The sequence below is a fragment of the Myotis myotis genome, unplaced genomic scaffold, assembly GCF_014108235.1.
Source record: "Myotis myotis isolate mMyoMyo1 unplaced genomic scaffold, mMyoMyo1.p scaffold_m19_p_13, whole genome shotgun sequence".
Lineage (NCBI taxonomy): Eukaryota > Metazoa > Chordata > Mammalia > Chiroptera > Vespertilionidae > Myotis > Myotis myotis.
In genome coordinates, this window is record NW_023416317.1 from 14,110,683 (window position 1) to 14,131,158 (window position 20,476).

Consider the following 20,476-nt stretch of genomic DNA (forward strand, 5'->3'; position numbering starts at 1 on the left):
GTGCCGCACCCTGTCACACACAGAGCCGCTGGGCAATCAGGGGGTTGGGGAGCTCCCCCCTATCAGGCACAGAGCAGGGCTGATCAGGGGGTTGGGGCGCCTTCCCCTGTCACTAACAGAGCAGGGCCGATAGGGAGGTTGTGGCCCCGCCCCCTGTCACACTCAGAGCCGCAGGGCAATCAGGGGGTTTGGACGCTGCCCCCTGTCATGCTGATCCCGGTGCCGGGAGGCCTCTCAGCTTCGCTGAGCCTGGTGCTGGGAGGCATATTACCCTTTTACTATATAGGATAGAGGCATAGTGCATGGGTGGGGCTGGCTGGTTTGCCCTGAAGGGTGTCCTGGATCAGGGTGGGGGTCCCCACTGGGGTGCCTGGCCAGTTTGGGTGAGGGGATGATGGCTGTTTGCAGCTGGTCACACACCCTTCAGTGTGGGGGTCCCCACTGGGGTTCCTGGCCAGTCTGGGTGAGGGGCTGAGGGCTGTTTTCAGGCTGGGACTGAAGCTCCCAACTGCTCCTTTTTTTCTTATTTTTTTTTTTTTATTCTGGGCCAGCTTTAGCTCTGAGGCTCCAGCTCTTAGGCCTCCGCTCCTGAAAGCAGGTATCTGGTTTCTTTCGGTTCTATAATCGAAACAATGTATAACTCCAGCTCTGATATCCCGGCTCGCTGAAGGCAGGTTTCTGGGCTTTTGTTTAGCTTCTATATTTGTTACAATGTTTCTTAAACTGTAGGCTCAGAGGCCTGAAAGGCAGGCAGGGAACGTTGGTTTTCTCCCTCACTGAAGCAAGCAAGCCTCATGTTAGTTTCAAGCTGCCTGTCTGCCGGCCGCCATCTTGGCTGGCAGTTAATTTGCATATCTTGCTGATTAGCCAATGGGAAGGGTAGCGGTCGTATGTCAATTACCATTTCTCTTTTATTAGATAGGATTGTATTGTTTTTCATATGAACAACTAGAAACCTTCTTTTGCCCCACACTGTATATTGATCTAGAGAAGACAAAGGGGTATTTATTCAGTAGATTTCTTTATCCTAAAATATTATTTAAGATAGGAAAAATATTCTGCATTAAAGGGAAAAAATAAAAAATTTATACTTTATGAAGATTCTGTACAATATCTTTATAGAGAAAATATACAGGTAAAGTCACTTTTTAGTTTTTGTATTTTAAAGCTCTAATATTACATGTTGTAAATAATACAAAATACGCTTCTGAGTGATGGATTTTCTTCTTATAATTCATTCCCACATTTTCCACATTCAGTTAGTCCCCAAGATCTATGGATTTTCCCTCCTTGCTAACTTTTATATTTGACATCTTCTCTCCATCCCAGTTCCTCTGATCACCCCACTTCTACCTATAATAGTAACTTTTGTTCTGACCTTAATCATTTTCTACTTGAATCTATACAATAGAGCTGCTCTGGTCCGGTCTACATCCTGGTACCAGAATGAAGATTCCAAAACACAAATTCATTCCATTTCCTCCCCTACTTAAAATCATCCTCCATTGTAACCCTCTTTTCTTAGCATGAAATCTTATCACAGGCTACAAAGCCTTTGAGAATCTGATCCCTGTCTGCTTCTCAAGCCTTATTTCTTGCCACTCCTTTTCCACAAGCTATTTTCACATCCTAAAAGATTCCCTTAATTCTGGGTCCACTTATATTACCATTTCTGTGAATATAAAGTTTCTCCTGTTTTGAATGCCCTTCCTTTTAGCACCTGGCTAACTTTTTCCACCCAAATTTAGCTCAGCTATTACTTAATCTGGGAAGCCTTTCTTGATTTATTCCTCTCCCACTTCCCTTCTTGACCTCTTCCCTGGGTCTGGGCTAATTGTTTATCTCAAGTACTCTAGGAGCCTCCCTCCACCTGAATACTTCCTCTGCCTTTTCAGTATCACCCCATATTACTTTTGTCCACTTAACTTCAATATCACTACTTTTCAGATAGTGTGTGTGTTTTCTTTCTATATCTCCTAGATTGGTATATACGTATAACATGTTTTTTATAAGTGTTTGTTGAATAAATAAATGAATGAATGGCAGTTAGAGACTTTATTTCTACCCCTAGAATACTGTTTATTCTCTTACAGTAGCTAATTTATTTCTTAGATAATTTAGAATATGTTATGTAAAACTATGGAATATGCTAAACCAAAATTTTTGAGAGATGTATTTATCATGTATACAGTTTAAATTCTTTATATGCTTTTATCAGTTTTAAAAATATTTATCTTCTTTTATTTTTTAAATAAGATGAAAGAAAAGTATAATATTTTTTTCACTTTACAGGAACTGATTCCTACAAGTGATAGCAATGCAGTTGTATCTCTCACACGCCTCTTTGAAGTACTCCTCTGTGACGTGGTAGAAAATGATCCTACAAGCAAGCACATTCATGTTTGGATTATGGTTGGTTTTATTCTTAATGTGGTATTTGATTATAGAATAAAATATGCCTCTGACAAATGATACTTGTACTGAGAATGACATTGTAAGATCCAGAGCTGGTTTTTGATGAGCACTGAAAGAATAACTGAAGACATTAAAGTTGCCCTGACCTGATATTTTGATTTAAAAAACACTTTAAAGAAAGTAAAATATGTCAGAACAAACCAAATCTACCCTGTTATTGATAAAATATCATAATTTGATAAACAATAAGGTGACTTCATATTAATCCAATATGGACTTTAGATGAATTGATTTTGTCTTAATCTTAAACCAGCATGCAGACTTCAAGAAGCTGGCTACAAAAGACAAGGAGTAGGCACACACCTGTTGGGTGGAGCATTGCTGGCAGAATCCATAGAGTACAGGGGTAGGGAGGATTCAGTCATCCAGGATGGCTAATGTCTAGAAGTCAGAGAAAGCCAGAGAACATCACTCTGAGGGAGCCAAAGGAAAGAGCGGTTTTGCTCTCTTCCTTGGTGTTATGCTACTTTCCCATCCACCACCTTATTCCTTAAAGTCTTGATCTCCTCTGCTCAGTCTACCTTCTCTTCTAATCTGGTAATAGCAGTTTCTTCCTGTTGTTTCCCCTTCATCTGTTGCCACAGAAAATTACTTCAGACATCTCACATTCCAGTGTTCCCTGCTAACCGTAATCTCTTCCTTTCCCCTCTCCCTTTGTCTTTATTTCTCTCCACTTTCAAAGAAATTGAACAGACATGTTTGAAATGTAATGTATTCATGTCCCTATTTCTCCCTAAGTTTGGAACTGCCTTTCACAGAATTAGTTTTTAATATTCTTCCATACATGTAAGTGCTACCTTTCTATAAAATAAAAGTATCTTAGGAATAATTTCTGTATGTAACCTTCATGTTATATATTTCCTGGAATTTTTCATTCTGTTGATAAACCTAAACTCCCAAAATTATTTTAATGGTTCAGAATCATTTTTAGACAAATATAGATCTATACCAGGCTGAAAATTTCCTCTCAAAATATATTTGATAGATGTTTAAACTAGGTAAGGCATGTGCCCTGAGTAAAATTTGAAAGGCAAAAGTAGGTTTTCCATCCATACCAGTCCTCCAGCCACTCTCAGGTCAACTACTATTACTAGTGCCCAAATAGCCTGCTAGAGGTATTTGATGCGTACTCTTATGTGTATACATTTAAAAAATATATTTTATTGATTTCAGAGAGGAAGGGAGAGGGAGAGAGAGAGAAACATGAATGATGAGAGAGTCATTGATCGGCTGCCTCCTGCATGCCCCCTACTGGGGATTGAGCCCACTTCCTGGGCATGTGACCTTGATCAGAATCAAACCTGGAACCCTTCAGTCCACAGGCCAATACTCTCTCCACTGAACCAAACCGGCCAGGGCTGTATACATTTTTATACATGTTAGCATACCATCTATACTTATTTACATCTTTTCTCACAATATATCTTGGAGATCATTCCATATCAGTAGAGTTATCTTCTTTTTTAACAGCTGCATGTATTCTAGTGTATGTAGCATAGTCCAATTAAGCAGACCCCTATTGAAGAACATTTGGGTTCCTTTTATTCTTTTGGTATCACAAACAATGCTACACTGAATTTTCTTGTACATATATCATTTTAACAGTTGGAAACATATTTCAGGATAAAGTCCTAAAAGAGAAATTCCTAGGTCATTTGGCATGGACATTTTAAATTTAGATAATTATTGCAAGAGAAATAATTCTATGTGATTTAGCTGTGTTCCAGTAGATTTTATTTATACATCTGATCTTTTCCAAGTAAGTTAACCAGGCCTAATATCTTAAATTGTAATTTATTCTTTAAAAATTTCTTTTAAATAATGAGTTTAAATTAAATATTTTTAATTTAATTTATTGGGGTGACATTGGTTAATAAAATTATACTGGTTTCAGGCATGCAATTCTACAGTACATCATCTGTATGTTGTATTGTGTGTTTACCACTCCAAGTCAAGTCTCCTTCCATCACTATTTATGCCCCCTTTCCCTTCTACTTTCCCCATCCTTCTTCCCTCTGGCAATCACCATACTATTATCTGTTTTTTCTTTTTGTTTTTTACCAACAGGCTTGCTTTATGTTTTCTTTGATTTGGTCCATTGGAGGAAGTTGTGATACAGATGGTCGCATTATTTTTGATTCTTTCCTACGATCAGTCATGCTGGGAAAAATTGAGAGCATCCCAGTGCCTGATTCTGTGGGTAAATGGGAATGCCACTTTGACGAAAAAGGCTTGGTATATGATTACATGTATGAGGTATGATATAAAATTATTGTTATGATAAGCTGTAAACCACAATCTTGGATCAGCAGGCAAAATTCCCGAGTTCCAATTCTAGAGTTATTTTGAATTATGTGGTTAGCATTGTGCCGGAGTCCAACCCCAGCAGGTCCAGGGGTTCCCAAAGGTGTAGATGGAGTCGGCGAAGAAGGAACGACACGGAGACAGCGTTCAGCTGATCAGCAGCCCATCCAGGATCTCCAGCCAGGATCTCCAGCCAAGTTCTGGTCTGGATCTCCAGAGAGGTTCTGCTTAGGATCTCCAGCCAGGTTCTGTGTCCATGTTCTCTTGCTAGGTTCTCCAGGTTCTCCAGCCAGGTTCTGTAGCCATGTTCCCTCGCTAGGTTCTCCAGCCAGGTTCTGTCCAGGTTCTCCAGCCAGGTTCAGTCACCAGGTTCTAGTCAGGTTCTCTTGCCAATTTCTGTAGTCAGGTTCAGTCCAGGATCTTTTGCCATGTTCTCTCAATCTAAGTTCTGTGTTCTAAGTTCTGAGTCTTGCTGTCTTGTTACATCTGTATTTATACCAGTTGATTCAATCCTATCAATCTCTATTCCAAAGGTTAGGGCGTTTCTTATCTCCATTCCAGGGAGTAAAGATTATGTAGCTTAAGCATGATTGTTCATAGTTAAAGTGATTAATTACCCACCTGGCACTTAGTTAAGAGGTTTTATTCCCTCCCTAACTTCAGGGGAAAATCCCTACCTGGGGAAACAACCTTTCTCAGAGAGGAGACCTTGGTTAAAACACATAGTGCCAAGAAGGTGAGCAAACATATTAAGAACAGTATGCCATATATGCCAGGTCCTTTGAAACAGCAAGGATGGACCGGCTCTCGGCAAATTCCCCCTTTTTTATTTTTTAAAAGCAGGCATTAAAAAGAAAAACCCCAAATGCTCTCTTGTATCCATTGTAAGAGTAGGATTGGCGCTTTCCGCTATTACCTGAGTCCTGATCTATCACCCCAGGGAGAGCTTGCCAATCCTGCACTTTCCCGGGGTGGAAAGGCTGCAGTGGGGTTAAGGATAAGGCTCCTTGGGCCTACCTTCTCCCATGCCATTACATTTACCTTTCCTTCCTCAGAAAAGCATGGACATATTTCTTGTATAAAACATTCTGTCTGACTGGGAGTAACCTTAATTCCTCTGCTAGCAAGCATATATGTTAAAAGATCAATACAGAGTCTTTTTTCTTTAGACTCAGTATGGCACATCTTCTTAATCTAAAGATCAATACATAGTCTTCTTTCTTTGGACTCAGTATGGCACATCTTCTCAATCCAAGGATCAATACAGAGTCTTCTTTCTTTGGACTCAGTATGGCACATCTTCTCAATCTAAGTTCTGTACTATCCACCTTCTTACCCTACTTATCTTCTATAGGGGGGTCTGTAGCACCCTGGTGGAGTCCTATCCATCCCGAGTGTGGGGGTTCTCAATGGAGGGGGCTTACCTAGGGGAATCCTGTTCCAGGGGTTCCCAAAGGTGTGGACAGAGTCGGCGAAGACTATCCACCCTCTTCCTACGGTGGAGTCCGATCCGTCCCGAGTGCGGGGCGCTTACCTAGGGGTCCCTGTTCGGGCACCATATGCCGGGGTCCAACCCCAGCGGGTCCAGGGGTTCCCAAAGGCGTAGACGGAGTCGGCGAAGAAGGAATGACACAGAGACAGCATTCAGTTGATCAGCAGCCTAGCCAGGATCTCTAGCCAGGATCTCCAGCCAAGTTCTGGTCTGGATCTCCAGAGAGGTTCTGCTTAGGATCTCCAGCCAGGTTCTGTGTCCATGTTCTCTTGCTAGGTTCTCCAGGTTCTCCAGCCAGGTTCTGTAGCCATGTTCCCTCGCTAGGTTCTCCAGCCAGGTTCGGTCGCCAGGTTCTGTAGCCGGGTTCTCCAGGTTCTCCAGCCAGGTTCTGTAGCCATGTTCACTCGCTAGGTTCTCCAGCCAGGTTCTGTCCAGGTTCTCCAGCCAGGTTCAGTCACCAGGTTCTAGTCAGGTTCTCTTGCCAATTTCTGTAGTCAGGTTCAGTCCAGGATCTTTTGCCATGTTCTCTCCAGCGAAGTTCTTCTGTCTCTAGGTTCTGTGTAGGTTCTGTCTTCTAAGTTCTGTCTTCCACATGAAGACACTTTCTGTCTTGTTACATCTGTCTTGCCAATTTCTGTAGTCAGGTTCAGTCCAGGATCTTTTGCCATGTTCTCTCAATCTAAGTTCTGTGTTCTAAGTTGTTACATCTGTATTTATACCAGTTGATTCAATCCTATCAATCTCTATTCCAAAGGTTAGGGCGTTTCTTATCTCCATTCCAGGGAGTAAAGATTATGTAGCTTAAGCATGATTGTTCATAGTTAAAGTGATTAATTACCCACCTGGCACTTAGTTAAGAGGTTTTATTCCCTCCCTAACTTCAGGGGAAAATCCCTACCTGGGGAAACAACCTTTCTCAGAGAGGAGACCTTGGTTAAAACACATAGTGCCAAGAAGGTGAGCAAACATATTAAGAACAGTATGCCATATATGCCAGGTCCCTTGAAACAGCAAGCATGGACCGGCTCCTGGCAGCATTGTAGTTCTTTCTCTTTAGTTTCTTCTCCTGTAACTTGTGGACAGACAGATAAACTTGCTTTAAGAATAGTTTAAAATTTCAGATTTAAATTAAATATATTTTCTCCACTTTTAAAATAATTTACAAAAGGATTATTTTAAACAGTAACCATTTGAATAATCATTTGACTCATGCAAATTTTCTTAATAAAGTCAGAAGATCTGGGATTTTTTACCTAAATCTCAAGGTTTATAGATTAAGAAACAAACCTAGAGAGGCAATGCCCAGAAGAGTCAGGACTTGAACCTTGTTCTCTTGACTGCCAGTGCAGAAATCTTTCCACAAAACCATTCTTAAAAACAGAATTTTAAGAATATGACCAGAGTTTCATCCTCATTAGTCACAATGAGAAATCAATAAAATAATTTCTAAATCTAAAAAACTAAGAGTGATAACACAGCATATTCCTTAATAATTGGAGGAAAATACCAAAATATCCAGCTTAAAGAGCTAACTGTAGTTGCTGTTGGAAAGGAGAAAATGATAGTTGAGAGGGTGACTGCTGGTGTTTTTTCAATTACAGTTGACATTCTGTATTATATTAGATTCAGGTGTACAGCATAGTGGTCATATAACTTACAAAATGATCCTCCAATAAGTCTTGATCCCATACATAGTTACAACAACATTATTGACTATATTCCCTAAGTTGTACTTTACATTCCCCGTGACTATTTTGTAACTACCAATTTGTACTTCTCAATCCCTTCACCTTTTTCACTCTATGTGATTTAGCTGTGTTCTAATAGATTTTATTCATAGATCTGATCTTTTCCAAGTAAGTTAACCAGGCCTTAATATATTAAACTAGAGGCCTGGTGCAAGAATTTCTCCACACCAGACCCGGTGAGGTCCCTCTGCCTGACCTGCGGGGATCAGTGGACCTCCGCGCTGCTGCAGCCCAGCCTTACCTTACCTGCCAGCTCTTAGGGCCCCAGCCCACTGTCCGCATCAGTCCCGCACAGCGAGAAGTGGTGTGCCAAGTGGCAGGTGGCGGTGAAGGAGCCTGTGCTGGGCACCACATAGCTCCCGCTCATCCTAGCCTCACTGTGCCTGCAGCTCGGGTGCACAGGGGTAGTGTCCAAAGGAGAGGCTAGCCAGCAGTCAGCCCGGCGTCTGGCGCCCCTCTGTCAGCTGACCGGAGCTCTCGCTGTGGGAGCGCACTGACCACCAGGGGGAAGCTCCTGCATGAAGCGTCTGTCCCCTGGTGGTCAGTGCACATAACAGCTACTGGTCAGTCATTTGGTTGTCCAGTTGTCCCATCATCTAGTCACTTAGGCTTTTATATAAACAGATTGCAATTAATTTTTTTAAATGTCTTTTAAATAAATAGTTTAAATTAGATCCCTAAACCCATCACATCTGGCAGCCATCAGTTTGTTTGCTGTATCTATGAGTTTGTTTGTGTTTTGTTTGTTTTGTATTTTAGAATTCACATATGAGTGAAATCATATGCTATTTGTCATTTTCACTCTGACTTTATTTTTGTTTGTTTTTTAAAAAAATATTTTTATTGATTTCACAGAGGAAGGGAGAGGGACAGAGAGAGAGATAGAAACATCAATGATGAGAGAGAATCATTGACTGGCTGCTTCCTGCATGCCCCCCACTGGAGATCAAACCCCCAACCCAGGCATGTGCCCCGACCAGGAATCCAACCAATCCAACCAAACTGTGACCTCCTGATTCATAGGTTGATGCTCAACCACTGAGTCACTTGGGTCGGGCCTGTCTTACTTTATTTAGCATAATATCCTCTAGGTCCATGGATGTTGTTGCAAATGGCAAGATTTCCCTCTTTATTATGGCTGAGTAATATTTCACTGTATATATGTACCCTCCTTTATCCATTCATCTATTGATAATATTTAGGTTGCTTCCATATCTTGGCTATTAAGAATAATGCTGCAATTAACATAGAGTTGCAGGTGTGTTTTAGATTTCTTTGAATAAGTACCTGGAAATGGGTCATATGATATTTGCAAGTCCTAGCCACAGCAATTGGACAAAAATAGAATAAATAATTTTCAAGTGCATATGGAACATTTTCTAGGTTAGATCATGTGTTCGACTACAAAAGAAGTATCAGTAATTTAAGAAGACTGAAATATATCAAGCAGCTATTTCAACCATAATGGTATGAAACTAGAAATCAATTATAAGAAATAAAACACACTTTTTTTAAAAAAATTCTGTGTTTTACTTTTTATAATGGATTTTTAATTATATTTTTAATTTTTGAGAAGGCTCCATACTGTTTTCCATTTCAGGCTCTCTGCCCATTTTATAATCAGGTTATTTTTCCTTTTGGTGTTACGTTGCTTGAGTTCTTTATATATTTTGGATATTAACCTCTTATTGGATGTATCATTGGCAAATATCTTCTCTCATTTAGTAGGTTGTCTATTTGTGTGTTTTTTATGGTTTTCATTGCTGTGCAATCACTTTTTAGTTTGCTATAGCTCCATTTGATTATTTTTTCTTTTGTTTGCCATACCTGAAGAGACATATCAAAAATAAACAAAAAATTTATTAAGAGCTATGTCATAGTTTACTGCCTATGTTTTCATCTATCGGTTTTATGGTTTTAGGTCTTACATTTAAGTCTCTAATACATTTTGAATTTATCTTGTTTATAGTGTAAGAAAGTGGTCTAGTTATTTTTTTTTGCATGTATCTGTCCAGTTTTCACAACACTATTTATTGAAAAGACTGTCTTTATTCCATTGTATATTTTTGCCTCCTTTGTCATAGATCAATTGACCATATAGGCCTGGGTTTATTTCTGGGTCTCTATTTTATCCCATTGAACTATGTGTCTATTTTTATGCCAGTATTATGCTGTTTTGATTACTATAGCCTTGTAGTATAGTTTGATATCAGGTAGTATGGTACCTTTAACTTTGTTCCTTTTTTTCAAGATTGTTTTGGCTATTTTGGGTCTTTTGTGGTTCCATGTAGATTTTAGGATTACTGACTCTAGTTCTGTGAAAAATGCCACTGGTATTTTGATAGGGATTTCATTGAATCTACAAATAGCTTTGTATAGTATGGATATTTTAACAATGTTGCTTCTCCCTATCCTTGAGCATGGTATATGCTTCTATTATTTGTATCTTCTTCAATTTCTTTCTTCAGTGTCTTACAATTTTTAGAGTATAGGTCATATATAAACTTGGTTAAATTTATTTCTAGGTATTTTATTCTTTTTGATGTAATTGTAAATGGGACTTTATTTTTAACTAGAGGCCCAGTGCATGAAATTCGTGCATGGGATGGGGGAGTCCCTCCGCCCAACCTGCACCTTCTCCAATCCGGCAGCCCTCAGGGGATGTCCTACTGATGGCTTAGGCCCAAACAGGCCTAAGCTTCGGTCTGGCCTCCCTCTGCAGGAGGTGACCAGGCTGATCAAGGGAAGGCACTGCCACCATCACCCCGCTGCTGCTGCCACCATCACCCCACTGCTGCTGCCACTGCCAGCTGCTGCAGTCACCAAGGTGTTTTCATCAACACGGACTCGTCCCTTCACCACAAAAAAATGACAACTTTCTTTAGGCATTTTCAAGATGTCTCTTTTATAGGATATGACCTTTCTTTTCTTCCCTTTCCTTTCCTTTCCTTTCCTTTCCTTTTTCTTTCCTTCCCTTTCCTTTCCTTTTCCTTTTCTTTTCTCTCTTTTCTTTTCTTTTTCCTTTTATTTTCCTCACCTGAGGATATTTTCCCATTGATTTTTAGAGAGCATGAAAGAGAGAGGGAAAGACAGAGAGAAACATCAATGTGAGAGGGACACTTCGATTGGTTGCCTCATGCATGAGCCCTGACCTGGGCCCCAGCCAGGGAGGAGCCTGCAACCTAGGTACATGCCCTTGACCAGAATCGAACCCAGACCCTGCGGTCAGCAAGCCAAGGCTCTATCCACTGAGCAAAACTGGCTAGGGCAGGATATGACATTTCTTAACCCCTCCAGCAGCGGACCTTCATTTTTTCCTCCTGGAGTGAAATGGAAAAACCCTAGATCACCTTCTTGGATTCTTATTACCCAAGTTACCAAGAACACTGCGAGTGGCGTACCAGGAGCTTAGCCAATGAGCAGTCAGAAAAGGTATTTCCTCTGTAGCTCATGCGCAGAGGCAGGACTGCCAGCGCCCTGTGGCTGGCAGGCCCTGCTGTCTGTCTATGGGCCTGCTCTCTGTACCTGCCCCGCCCCACCCACCAGGCTGCCAGCCTTGCTGTGATAGGAGCCTGTGGGCCACGGGGACAGGACCCAGAGGTGCTCCATGCACTTCCTGGTGACCGGTTGTTTGTCTGGTCGTGAAGGCCCTGGGCTATTATTAGTATAGATTTCTCTTTATGATAGTTTGTTATTAGTATATAGAAATGCAACAGATTTCTGGATATCAATTTTGTATCCTGCTACTTTGCTGAATTCATCTACCAGTTCTATAGTGTTTTGGTGGACTATTTAGGGTTCTCTCTCTATATGTCATGTCATCTACCAAAAAATGGCAGTTTTACTTCTTCCTTTCTAAAGTAAATGCCTTTTATTTCTTCCTTTCTAATTTGGATGTTGTGTTTGTATGTTTTACTTCTTATAATTGATTTCTAGTTTCATACCATTGTGGTTGAAATAGATGCTTGATATATTTCAGTCTTCTTAAATTACTGATACTTCTTTTGTAGTCTAACATGTGACCTATCCCTAGAAAATGTTCCATGTGTACTTGAAAATTATTTATTCTATTTTTGTCCAATTGTTGTGGCTAGGACTTGCAATACTGTGTTGAATGAAAGTGGTGAAAATGAATATTCTTGTCTTGTTCCTGACCTTAACAAAAATGCTTTTAGATTTTCACCATTGAATATGATGTTAGTTGTGGGCTTGTCATGTTTTATTATGTTGAGATGTGTTGCCTCTATTCCCAACTTGCTGATGGTTTTGGTCATAAATGGATGTTGAATTTGGTCAGATGCTTTTTCTGCATCTGTTAGTGTGATCATATGCATTTTGTCCTTCGTTATTTTAAAATGTATCTTTATTGTTGAAAGTATTATAGATGTCCTGTCTTTCCCCCCCATTAACTCTTCTTCCACCCCAATCCTGCCCTGCCCTCCAAGACCTTCACTGCATTATTGTCAGTGTCTGTGGGTTATGCATTGTTCTTCATCTTTTTTAGGTAGTGTATCACGTTTATTAATATGTGAATATTGAATCAACCTTAAAAATTAAGAATAAATCCCACCTGATCATGGCATATAATCTTTTTAACTTATTTCTGAATTTGGTTTGCTAATATTTTGTTGAGTATTTATGCATCTATGTTCATTAGGTAATGGTCTATAATTTTATTTTATTTTTTCTTTTCTTTATTTTTTTAATTAAATCTTTATTGTTCAGATTATTACAGTTGTTCCTCTTTTTCCCCCCATAGCCCCCCTCCATCCGGTTCCCCCCCCCTCCGCCCTCAGCCCCGCCCCCCCCCCCACTGTCCTCATCCCTAGGTATAAGATTTTTGTCCAGTCTCTTCCCACATCCCCCAAACCCCTTCCCCCGCCCCAAGAATAGTCAGTCCACTCCCTTTCTATGCCCCTGATTCTATTATATTCATCAGTTTATTCTGTTCATCAGATTATTTATTCACTTGATTTTTAGATTCACTTGTTGATAGATGTGTATTTGTTGTTCATAATTTGTATCTTTACCTTTTTCTTCTTCTTCCTCTTCTCAAAGGATACCTTTCAGCATTTCATATAATACTGGTTTGGTGGTGATGAACTCCTTTAGCTTTTCTTTATCTGTGAAGCTCTTTATCTGACCTTCAATTCTGAATGATAGCTTTGCTGGGTAAAGTAATCTTGGTTGTAGGTTCTTGGCATTCATCACTTTGAATATTTCTTGCCACTTCCTTCTGGCCTGCAAAGTTTCTGTTGAGAAATCATCTGACAGTCGTATGGGTACTCCCTTGTAGGTAACTGATTTTCTTTTTTTTCTTTTTTATTTTCTTTTTTATTTTTTTAATATATTTTTTATTGATTAAGATATTACATATGTGTCCTTGTCCCCACGTTACCCTCTACCCCCCCCCCCCCGCTCATGCCCTCACCCCCCCGTTGTCCATGTCCATTGATTAGGCCTATATGCTTGCATATAAGTCCTTTGGTTGATCTTTCCCCCTTACCCCCACCCTCCCCTACCATCCCTCCAAGTCCCGACAGTCCAATCAATGACTCTCCATCTCTGGATCAGTCCTTGTTCATCAGTTTATGTTGTTCATTATATTCCACAAATGAGTGAGATCATGTGGTATTTATCCGCTCTCCAGTTCCATCCATGCTGTGGCAAATGGTAAGAGTTCCTTTTCCTTCTTCCTCTTCTTAAAGAATACCTTTCAGCATTTCATATAATGCTGGTTTGGTGGTGATGAACTCCTTTAGCTTTTTCTTATCCGTGAAGCTCTTTATCTGACCTTCTATTCTGAATGATAGCTTTGCTGGATAAAGTAATCTTGGTTGCAGGTTCTTGCTATTCATCACTTTGAATATTTCTTGCCACTCTCTTCTGGCCTGCATGGTTTCTGTTGAGAAATCAGCTGACAGTCGTATGGGTACTCCCTTGTAGGTAACTGACTGTCTTTCTCTTGCTGCTTTTAAGATTCTGTCTTTATCTTTTGCTCTTGGCATTTTAATTATGATGTGTCTTGGTGTGGTCCTCTTTGGATTCCTTTTGTTTGGGGTTCTCTGTGTTTCCTGGACTTGTAAGTCCATTTCTTTCACCAGGTGGGGGAAGTTTTCTGTCATTATTTCTTCAAAAAGGTTTTCAATATCTTGCCCTCTTCTCTCCTTCTGGTACCCCTATAATTCTGATGTTGGTACGCTTGAAGTTGTCCCAGAGGTTCCTTACACTATCTTCATATTTTTGGAATCTCTTTTCTTTTTTCTTTTTCGGTTGGGTATTTTTTGTTTCTTTGTATTTCAAATCTTTGACTTGATTCTTGGGATCCTCTTGTCTGCTGCTGGATCTCTGTAAATTATTCTTTATTTCAGTCAGTGTATGCTTAATTTCTAGTTGGTCCTTTTTCATGTCCTCCATGGTCTCACTATACTTATTGAGGGATTCATTAAATTTATCGGCGGTTTCCATAAAATTCTTGAAAAACCTTATAAACGTGGCCTTGAACTCTATATGCAATCGTTTGCTTTCCTCCATTTCTGCCATTTGTGACCTGTTTCTTTGTCTCCGCATTTTGGCAGCTTCCCTGTGTTGATAGAGTGGCCCTGCGCGCCAGGTGTCCTGTAGGGCCCAGTAGCTCAGCCTCCCCAGTTACCTGGGGTGGACACTCTTAGTGCAATCTTGGTGCCTTGGTTGTTGTAGAATCACTGGGAGGAATTGACCTCCAGGCCAATTGGCTGTGAGAATCAGCTGTGTCTAAAGTGGGAGAACTTCTGTGCTGAAGACACCCTTCTGGGGCAAGACTTGCTTCAGTGGGGCTTTGGTGCTCACTGAGTCTGCTCCCTGAGTGTGTCCCTTATGGATCTGAGGAGTTGCAATCTGGATGGTCCCCCTCTGACCACTGGGTACAGTGGCTCCTGGATCTAAGGAGGTGCTAATTCAGCCTCTGCCTGAGGCCACACAGCAGGAGCCACGAAGAGGCTCAGCTGTGAAGCAATGCAAGCCGCTGCGGGGCCTTGGGCCTTCTCTTGGAAGTTCTGGCTCAGCTGCAGTTAGGTACATTCACATGCAAAAGCCTCTGCCACAGCCTGGGTGGGGCGGGGTCTCAGGGAATCAAAGGGCGGATCAAGGAGCTATGGCTGATTCTCCGCCCGGAGTCACGGATCTCAGTGACCCGCTAATTGCTGCAAGCACCTCTGAGGGAAAGCCGCCTTCAAGTTCGCCTGCTGCCGGACAGACCAGCTTCTCCCCGTATGAGTCCTGGGTCCCCAGAGACTTCCCGGAACCGGAGTTCAGAGCAGTTGGGAGCTTGTGATTCAAAAAGACAGCCGCGTCCTCAGGTGCCACCCCCTTTACTCGCGCGCGCGCGAGCCGGCCGTACCTCTGCACTTGTACCTCTGCACTTCACCTCTGCAGCTCCTCTGGCTCTCAGTGTGCTTTTCTTTCCTTCTAGTTGTAGAATTTACACTCAGCCAGCCTTCCTGTTGTTCTGGATGATGTTTGCTCTGTCCTTTGCGGTAATTTTCAATTGTTGTGTGAGGCGACAATTTCCCGGTGTTTACCTATGCCGCCATCTTAGTTTCTCTGGTAACTGATTTTCTTTCTCTTGCTGCTTTTAAGATTCTCTCTCTGTCTTTTGCACTTGGCATTTTAATTATGATGTGTCTTGGTGTGGTCCTCTTTGGATTCCTTTTGTTTGGGGTTCTCTGCACTTCCTGGACTTGTAAGTCTATTTCTTTCACCAGGTAGGGGAAGTTTTCTGTCATTATTTCTTCAAATAGGTTTTCAATATCTTGCTCTCTCTCTTCTTCTGACACCCCTATAAGTCGGATTTTGGTATGCTTGAAGCTGTCCCAGAGGCTCCTTACACTATCTTCGTATTTTTGGATTCTTTTTTCATTTTGCTTTTCAGGTTGGGTGTTTTTTGCTTCTTCGTATTTCAAATCTTTGACTTGATTCTTGCGATCCTCTAGTCTGCTGTTGGAACTCTGCATAATATCGTTTATTTCAGTCAGTGTATGCTTAATTTCTAGTTGGTCCTTTTTCATAACCTCGAGGGTCTCACTAGATTTCTTGAGGGTCTCACTGCATTTATCGGTGGTCTCACCAGTCTTTTTGAGTGTCTTACTAAATTTATTGGCGGTTTCTAGAAAGTTCTTGAAAAACCTTAAAAGTGTGGTTTTGAACTCTATATCCAGTTGTTTGCTTTTCTCCATTTCTGTCATGTGACCTGTTTCTTTGTCTTCTCATTTTTTATGCTTCCGTGTGTTGGAAGAGTGGCTTTCTGTGCTAGGTGTCCTACAGGGCCCAGTGGCTCAGCCTCCCCAATTACCTCAGGTGGACACTCTTGGTGCACCCCTTTGTGGGCTTTGTGCACAGTCTTGTTGTAGTTAAGCCTTGATTGTTGTAGGTATCACTGGGAGGAATTGACCTCCAGGCCAATTGGCTGTGAGAGTCAACTGTGTCTATGGTGGGAAAACTTCTGTGCTGAAGACACCCTTCTGGGGAAAGACTTGCTTCAGTGGGGCTTTGGTGCTCACTGAGTCTGCCCCCTGAGAGTGATCCTTATGGATCTGAGGAGTTATAATCTGGATGGCCCCGCTCTCACCACTGGGTACACTGGCTCTTGGATCTAAGGAGGTGTTAATTTAGCCTCTTCCTTAGGCTACCCAGCAGGAGCTACGAAGAGATCTTCAGATTCCCCTTCCTTGTTTGGGGTTTGGAGGTGCCCAAATGAGGCCCAGCTATGAAGCAATGCAAGCTGCTGTGGGGCCTTGGGCCTTCTCTTGGAAGTTCTGGGTCTGTGTGGCCCAGCTGCAGTTCAGATTGCAAGGGCCAGGCCATTCATATGCAAAAACCTCTGCACAGCTTGGGTGGGGCGGGGTCTCAGGGAATCAACAGGGCGGAGCAAGCAGCTATGGCTGATCCTCAGCCCTGCCCTAAGCGGCCCTGCATCTCAGTGTCCTGGTAATCGCTGCAAGCACTTTTGAAAGAAAGCTGCCCTCGAGTTCCGAGTTCTGTCCACTGCCAGACAGTCCAATTTCTGCCTGTATTAGTCTAGGTCCCCAGGAACTCACCCGGAACTGGAGCTCAGAGCAGTTGGGGGCTTGTGACACCCCCTCCGATTCAAAAAGACAGCCGTGTCCTCAGTTGCCAGCCCTTGCCGCGTGCGCCTCCATACCTCTGCACTTCCGCACCTCCTCTGAGTCTCAGTGTGCTTTTCTCTTTCCTTCTAGTTGTAGAATTTCCACTCAGCCAGCCTTCCTGTGGTTCTGGATGATGTCCGTTTTGTCTTTTAGTTGTATTTTTGAATTTGTGTGGGAGTCAGCAATTTCCGGTGTTTACCTATGCTGTCATCTTGGTTTCTCGATGGTCTATAATTTAAAAAAAAATAATATGTCTTTGTCTGGATTTGGAATCAGGATAATGCTGACTTTGTAAAATGAGCTTGTGAGCCTCCCCTCCTTTTCAATTTTTTGAGATATTTTGAGAAGAATAAGTGTTATTTTTCGTTTGAATGTTTAGTAAAAGCAATTGTAAAGCCATCTAGTTCAGGACTTATGTCTGTTCAGAGTTTTAAAAATTATTTATTCTATTTTGTTAGTAGCTCTTGTTCTGTTCAGGTTTTCTGGTTTTTCTTGGCTCAGTCTTGAAGGATTGTAATTTCTAGTAATTTATCAATTTCTTCACATTTTTGGCATGTAATTGTCCAAAGTATTTTCTTATAATCTTTTGTTTATAGTTTTCAAACAGTTGTCACTTGTCCTCACTCATGTCTGATTGTATTATTTGGCTCCTCTATCTTTTTTTCTTGATAAGTCTGGTTAAAGGTTTATTAATTCTGTTTATTTTCCAAAGGACCAGCTCTTGATTCATAGATCTTTTATGTTGTTTATTTTTAGACTCTGTTTTGTTTATTTCCACTTTGATCTTTATTATTTACTTCCTTCTACTCATTTTGGGCTTCATTTGTTGTTCTTTGTTTAGTTCCTTTAGGTATAAGGTTAGATTGTTTATTTGAGATTTTTCTGTGTTGAGGTAGCCCTATATTGCTATGAATTTCTCTTGTAGGACTGCTTTTGCTTTTGGGTCATGTGTTTTGATTTTCATTTGTCTCAAGGTATCTTTGATTTCTTACTTGATCTCATTGTTAACCCATTCATTGTTCAGTAGTATGTTATTTAGCCTCCATGTGTTTGTGTTTTTCTTCTTATAATTGATTTCTAGTTTTATACCATTGTGGTTGAAATAGATGCTTGATGTAGTTCAGTTTTCTTAAATTACTGATACTTCTTTTGTAGTCTAACATGTGATCTGTTCTAGAAAATATTCCATGTGCACTTGAAAAGAATGTGCATTCTGTTACTTTGGGGTGAAATGCTCTAAAAATATCAATTAAATTCATCAGGTCTAATCTCTCATTTAAGGCCACTGTTTCCTTGTTTATTTTCTGTCTGCAAGAACTATCTTTTGATGTCAGTGGGGTGTTAAATTCCCCTAGTATGATTGTTTTACTGTTGAGCTCTCCCTTTGTGTCCATCAATATTTGCTTCATATATTTAGGTGCTCCTGAGTGCATAAATGTTTGCAACAGTTATATACTCTTGTTGGATTGGTCCTGAAATGCTCTTTGTCTCTTATTACAGCCTCTGTTTTAAAGTCTATTTTGTCTGATATGGGTATTGCTACTCCAGCTTTTAAAAAATTTTAGTCTTTGTGTGAGTCTCTTGTTGGCAATATATGTATGAGTCTTATTTTCTTATAAATTCAGCTACCTTGTGTCTTTTGAATGAAGCATTCATTCCATTTATATTTAAAGTGATTATTGATAGTTATGCAGTTATTGTCATTTTATTATTCATATTTTTTTCATCTTCTTCTTAAAGGAGTTCCTTTAACATTTCTTGTAATACTAGTTTGGTGGTGATGAACCTACTTAGCTTTTTCTTGTCTGTGAAGCTCTTTATCTCTCAATCTCTCATTTAATTCTAAATGATAGCCTTGCTGGGTAGAGTAATTTTGGTTGTAGGTCCTTACTTTTCATCACTTTGAATATTTTGTATCAATCCCTTCTGGTCAGCAAGGTTTCTGTTGAGAACTCAGCTGACAGTCTTATGGAAGCTCCCTTATAGGTAACTAACTGGTTTTCTTTTGCTGCTTTTAAAATTCTTTTTGTCTTTAACCTTTGGCAGTTTAATTGTGATGTTTCTTGGTGTGGACCTTTTGGGTCATGGTTGGGACTCTCTATGCTTCCTAGACTTGTATGTCTATTTCCTTCATACAAGGGAAGTTTTCTGTCATTATTTCTTCAAATAAGTTTTCAATCCCTTGCTCTCTTCTCCTGATACCCCTATGATATGAATGTTGGTACAAGTAATATCCCAGAGGTCCCTTAAATTATCCTTATTTTAAAAATTCTTTTTCCTTTTTGCTGTTCTGATTGGTTGTTTTTGATATCTAGTCTTCCAGATCACTAATTTGGTCCTCTGCTTCATCTAATCTACTGTTGATTCCCTCTAATATATTCTTCACTTCAATTATTGTATTACTTATTTCTAACTGCTTATTTATTTTTGTTTTCTAATTTCATTTTTATGTTTCCCTTTGTTGAAGTTCTCACTGAGTTCATCTACTCTTCCCTTATGTTCATTGAGCATTCTTATAAGTAGTGTTTTGAACTCTGTATCTGGTAGATTGCTTGTCTCCATTTCATTTAGTCTGTTTTTTTCAAGTTTTGTTTCGTTCTTTCATATGGGACATTTTTTTGTCTCCTCAGTTTGGTTGACTCTTTGTGTTTGTGTAGATCTTCTAATTCTCCTGGTCTTGGCAGAGTGACCTTATGTAGTAGGCATTCTATGGGGCCCAGGGATGCAGTCTTTTTAGACACCTGATCCAGGTACTCCAGGGATATGCCTTGTGTGGATTATGTGTTGAGTCCTAACTGCTATTACAATGTCAGTGGGAGGGATTACCCCTCAAGCTGACTGGCTGCAAGGAAGACAGTAGATGAGCTGTGGTGTAGTGGTTAACCCCACAGGGAGGGATTCATTTTAGCAAGGCTCTGGTGCCTGCCAAGTCTACTCTTTGGGTATGTTGTTTGTGGAGTTAATTGAGTAGTGCTATCATATGGTCTAAAGCTGGTTGGTTTTGGGGTCTCTTGGGAGAGGATTTGGTGCAGGCCAAGGTCAGCTGCTGCCTGTGTCCAGTCTGGGGCTACCTGGTAGGAGCTACAAAGTGATCTGCAGTTGGTTGCCATCTGTGCTGGGCTTGGAGACACCTAGGAGAGGTGATAAATAAAATAAAATAAAATGTGTGCAAATATAACATTGAAAAACATAAAACGAAAACCTAAAAAATTAAGAATATGAATTATTAAAGAAACATTTAGTCAACCTTGCAAAATTATTAACCTCCAGACACAATCTGCTAGAAAATAGTTAAAGATTCTTGAATGTCAGCC

The 20,476-nt window shown here is 40.6% G+C and overlaps 1 protein-coding gene across 1 annotated transcript in view; it reads left to right on the plus strand.

Moving 5' to 3' along the window:
* DNAH12 (dynein axonemal heavy chain 12) overlaps positions 1 to 20,476 on the plus strand; it is a 233,864-nt gene that overhangs the window by 110,704 nt on the left and 102,684 nt on the right. The window contains exons 35-36 of the mRNA XM_036331828.1: positions 2,293 to 2,412; positions 4,543 to 4,731. Coding sequence (XP_036187721.1) covers positions 2,293 to 2,412; positions 4,543 to 4,731 — 309 coding nt within the window. The remainder of the gene's footprint in view (positions 1 to 2,292; positions 2,413 to 4,542; positions 4,732 to 20,476) is intronic.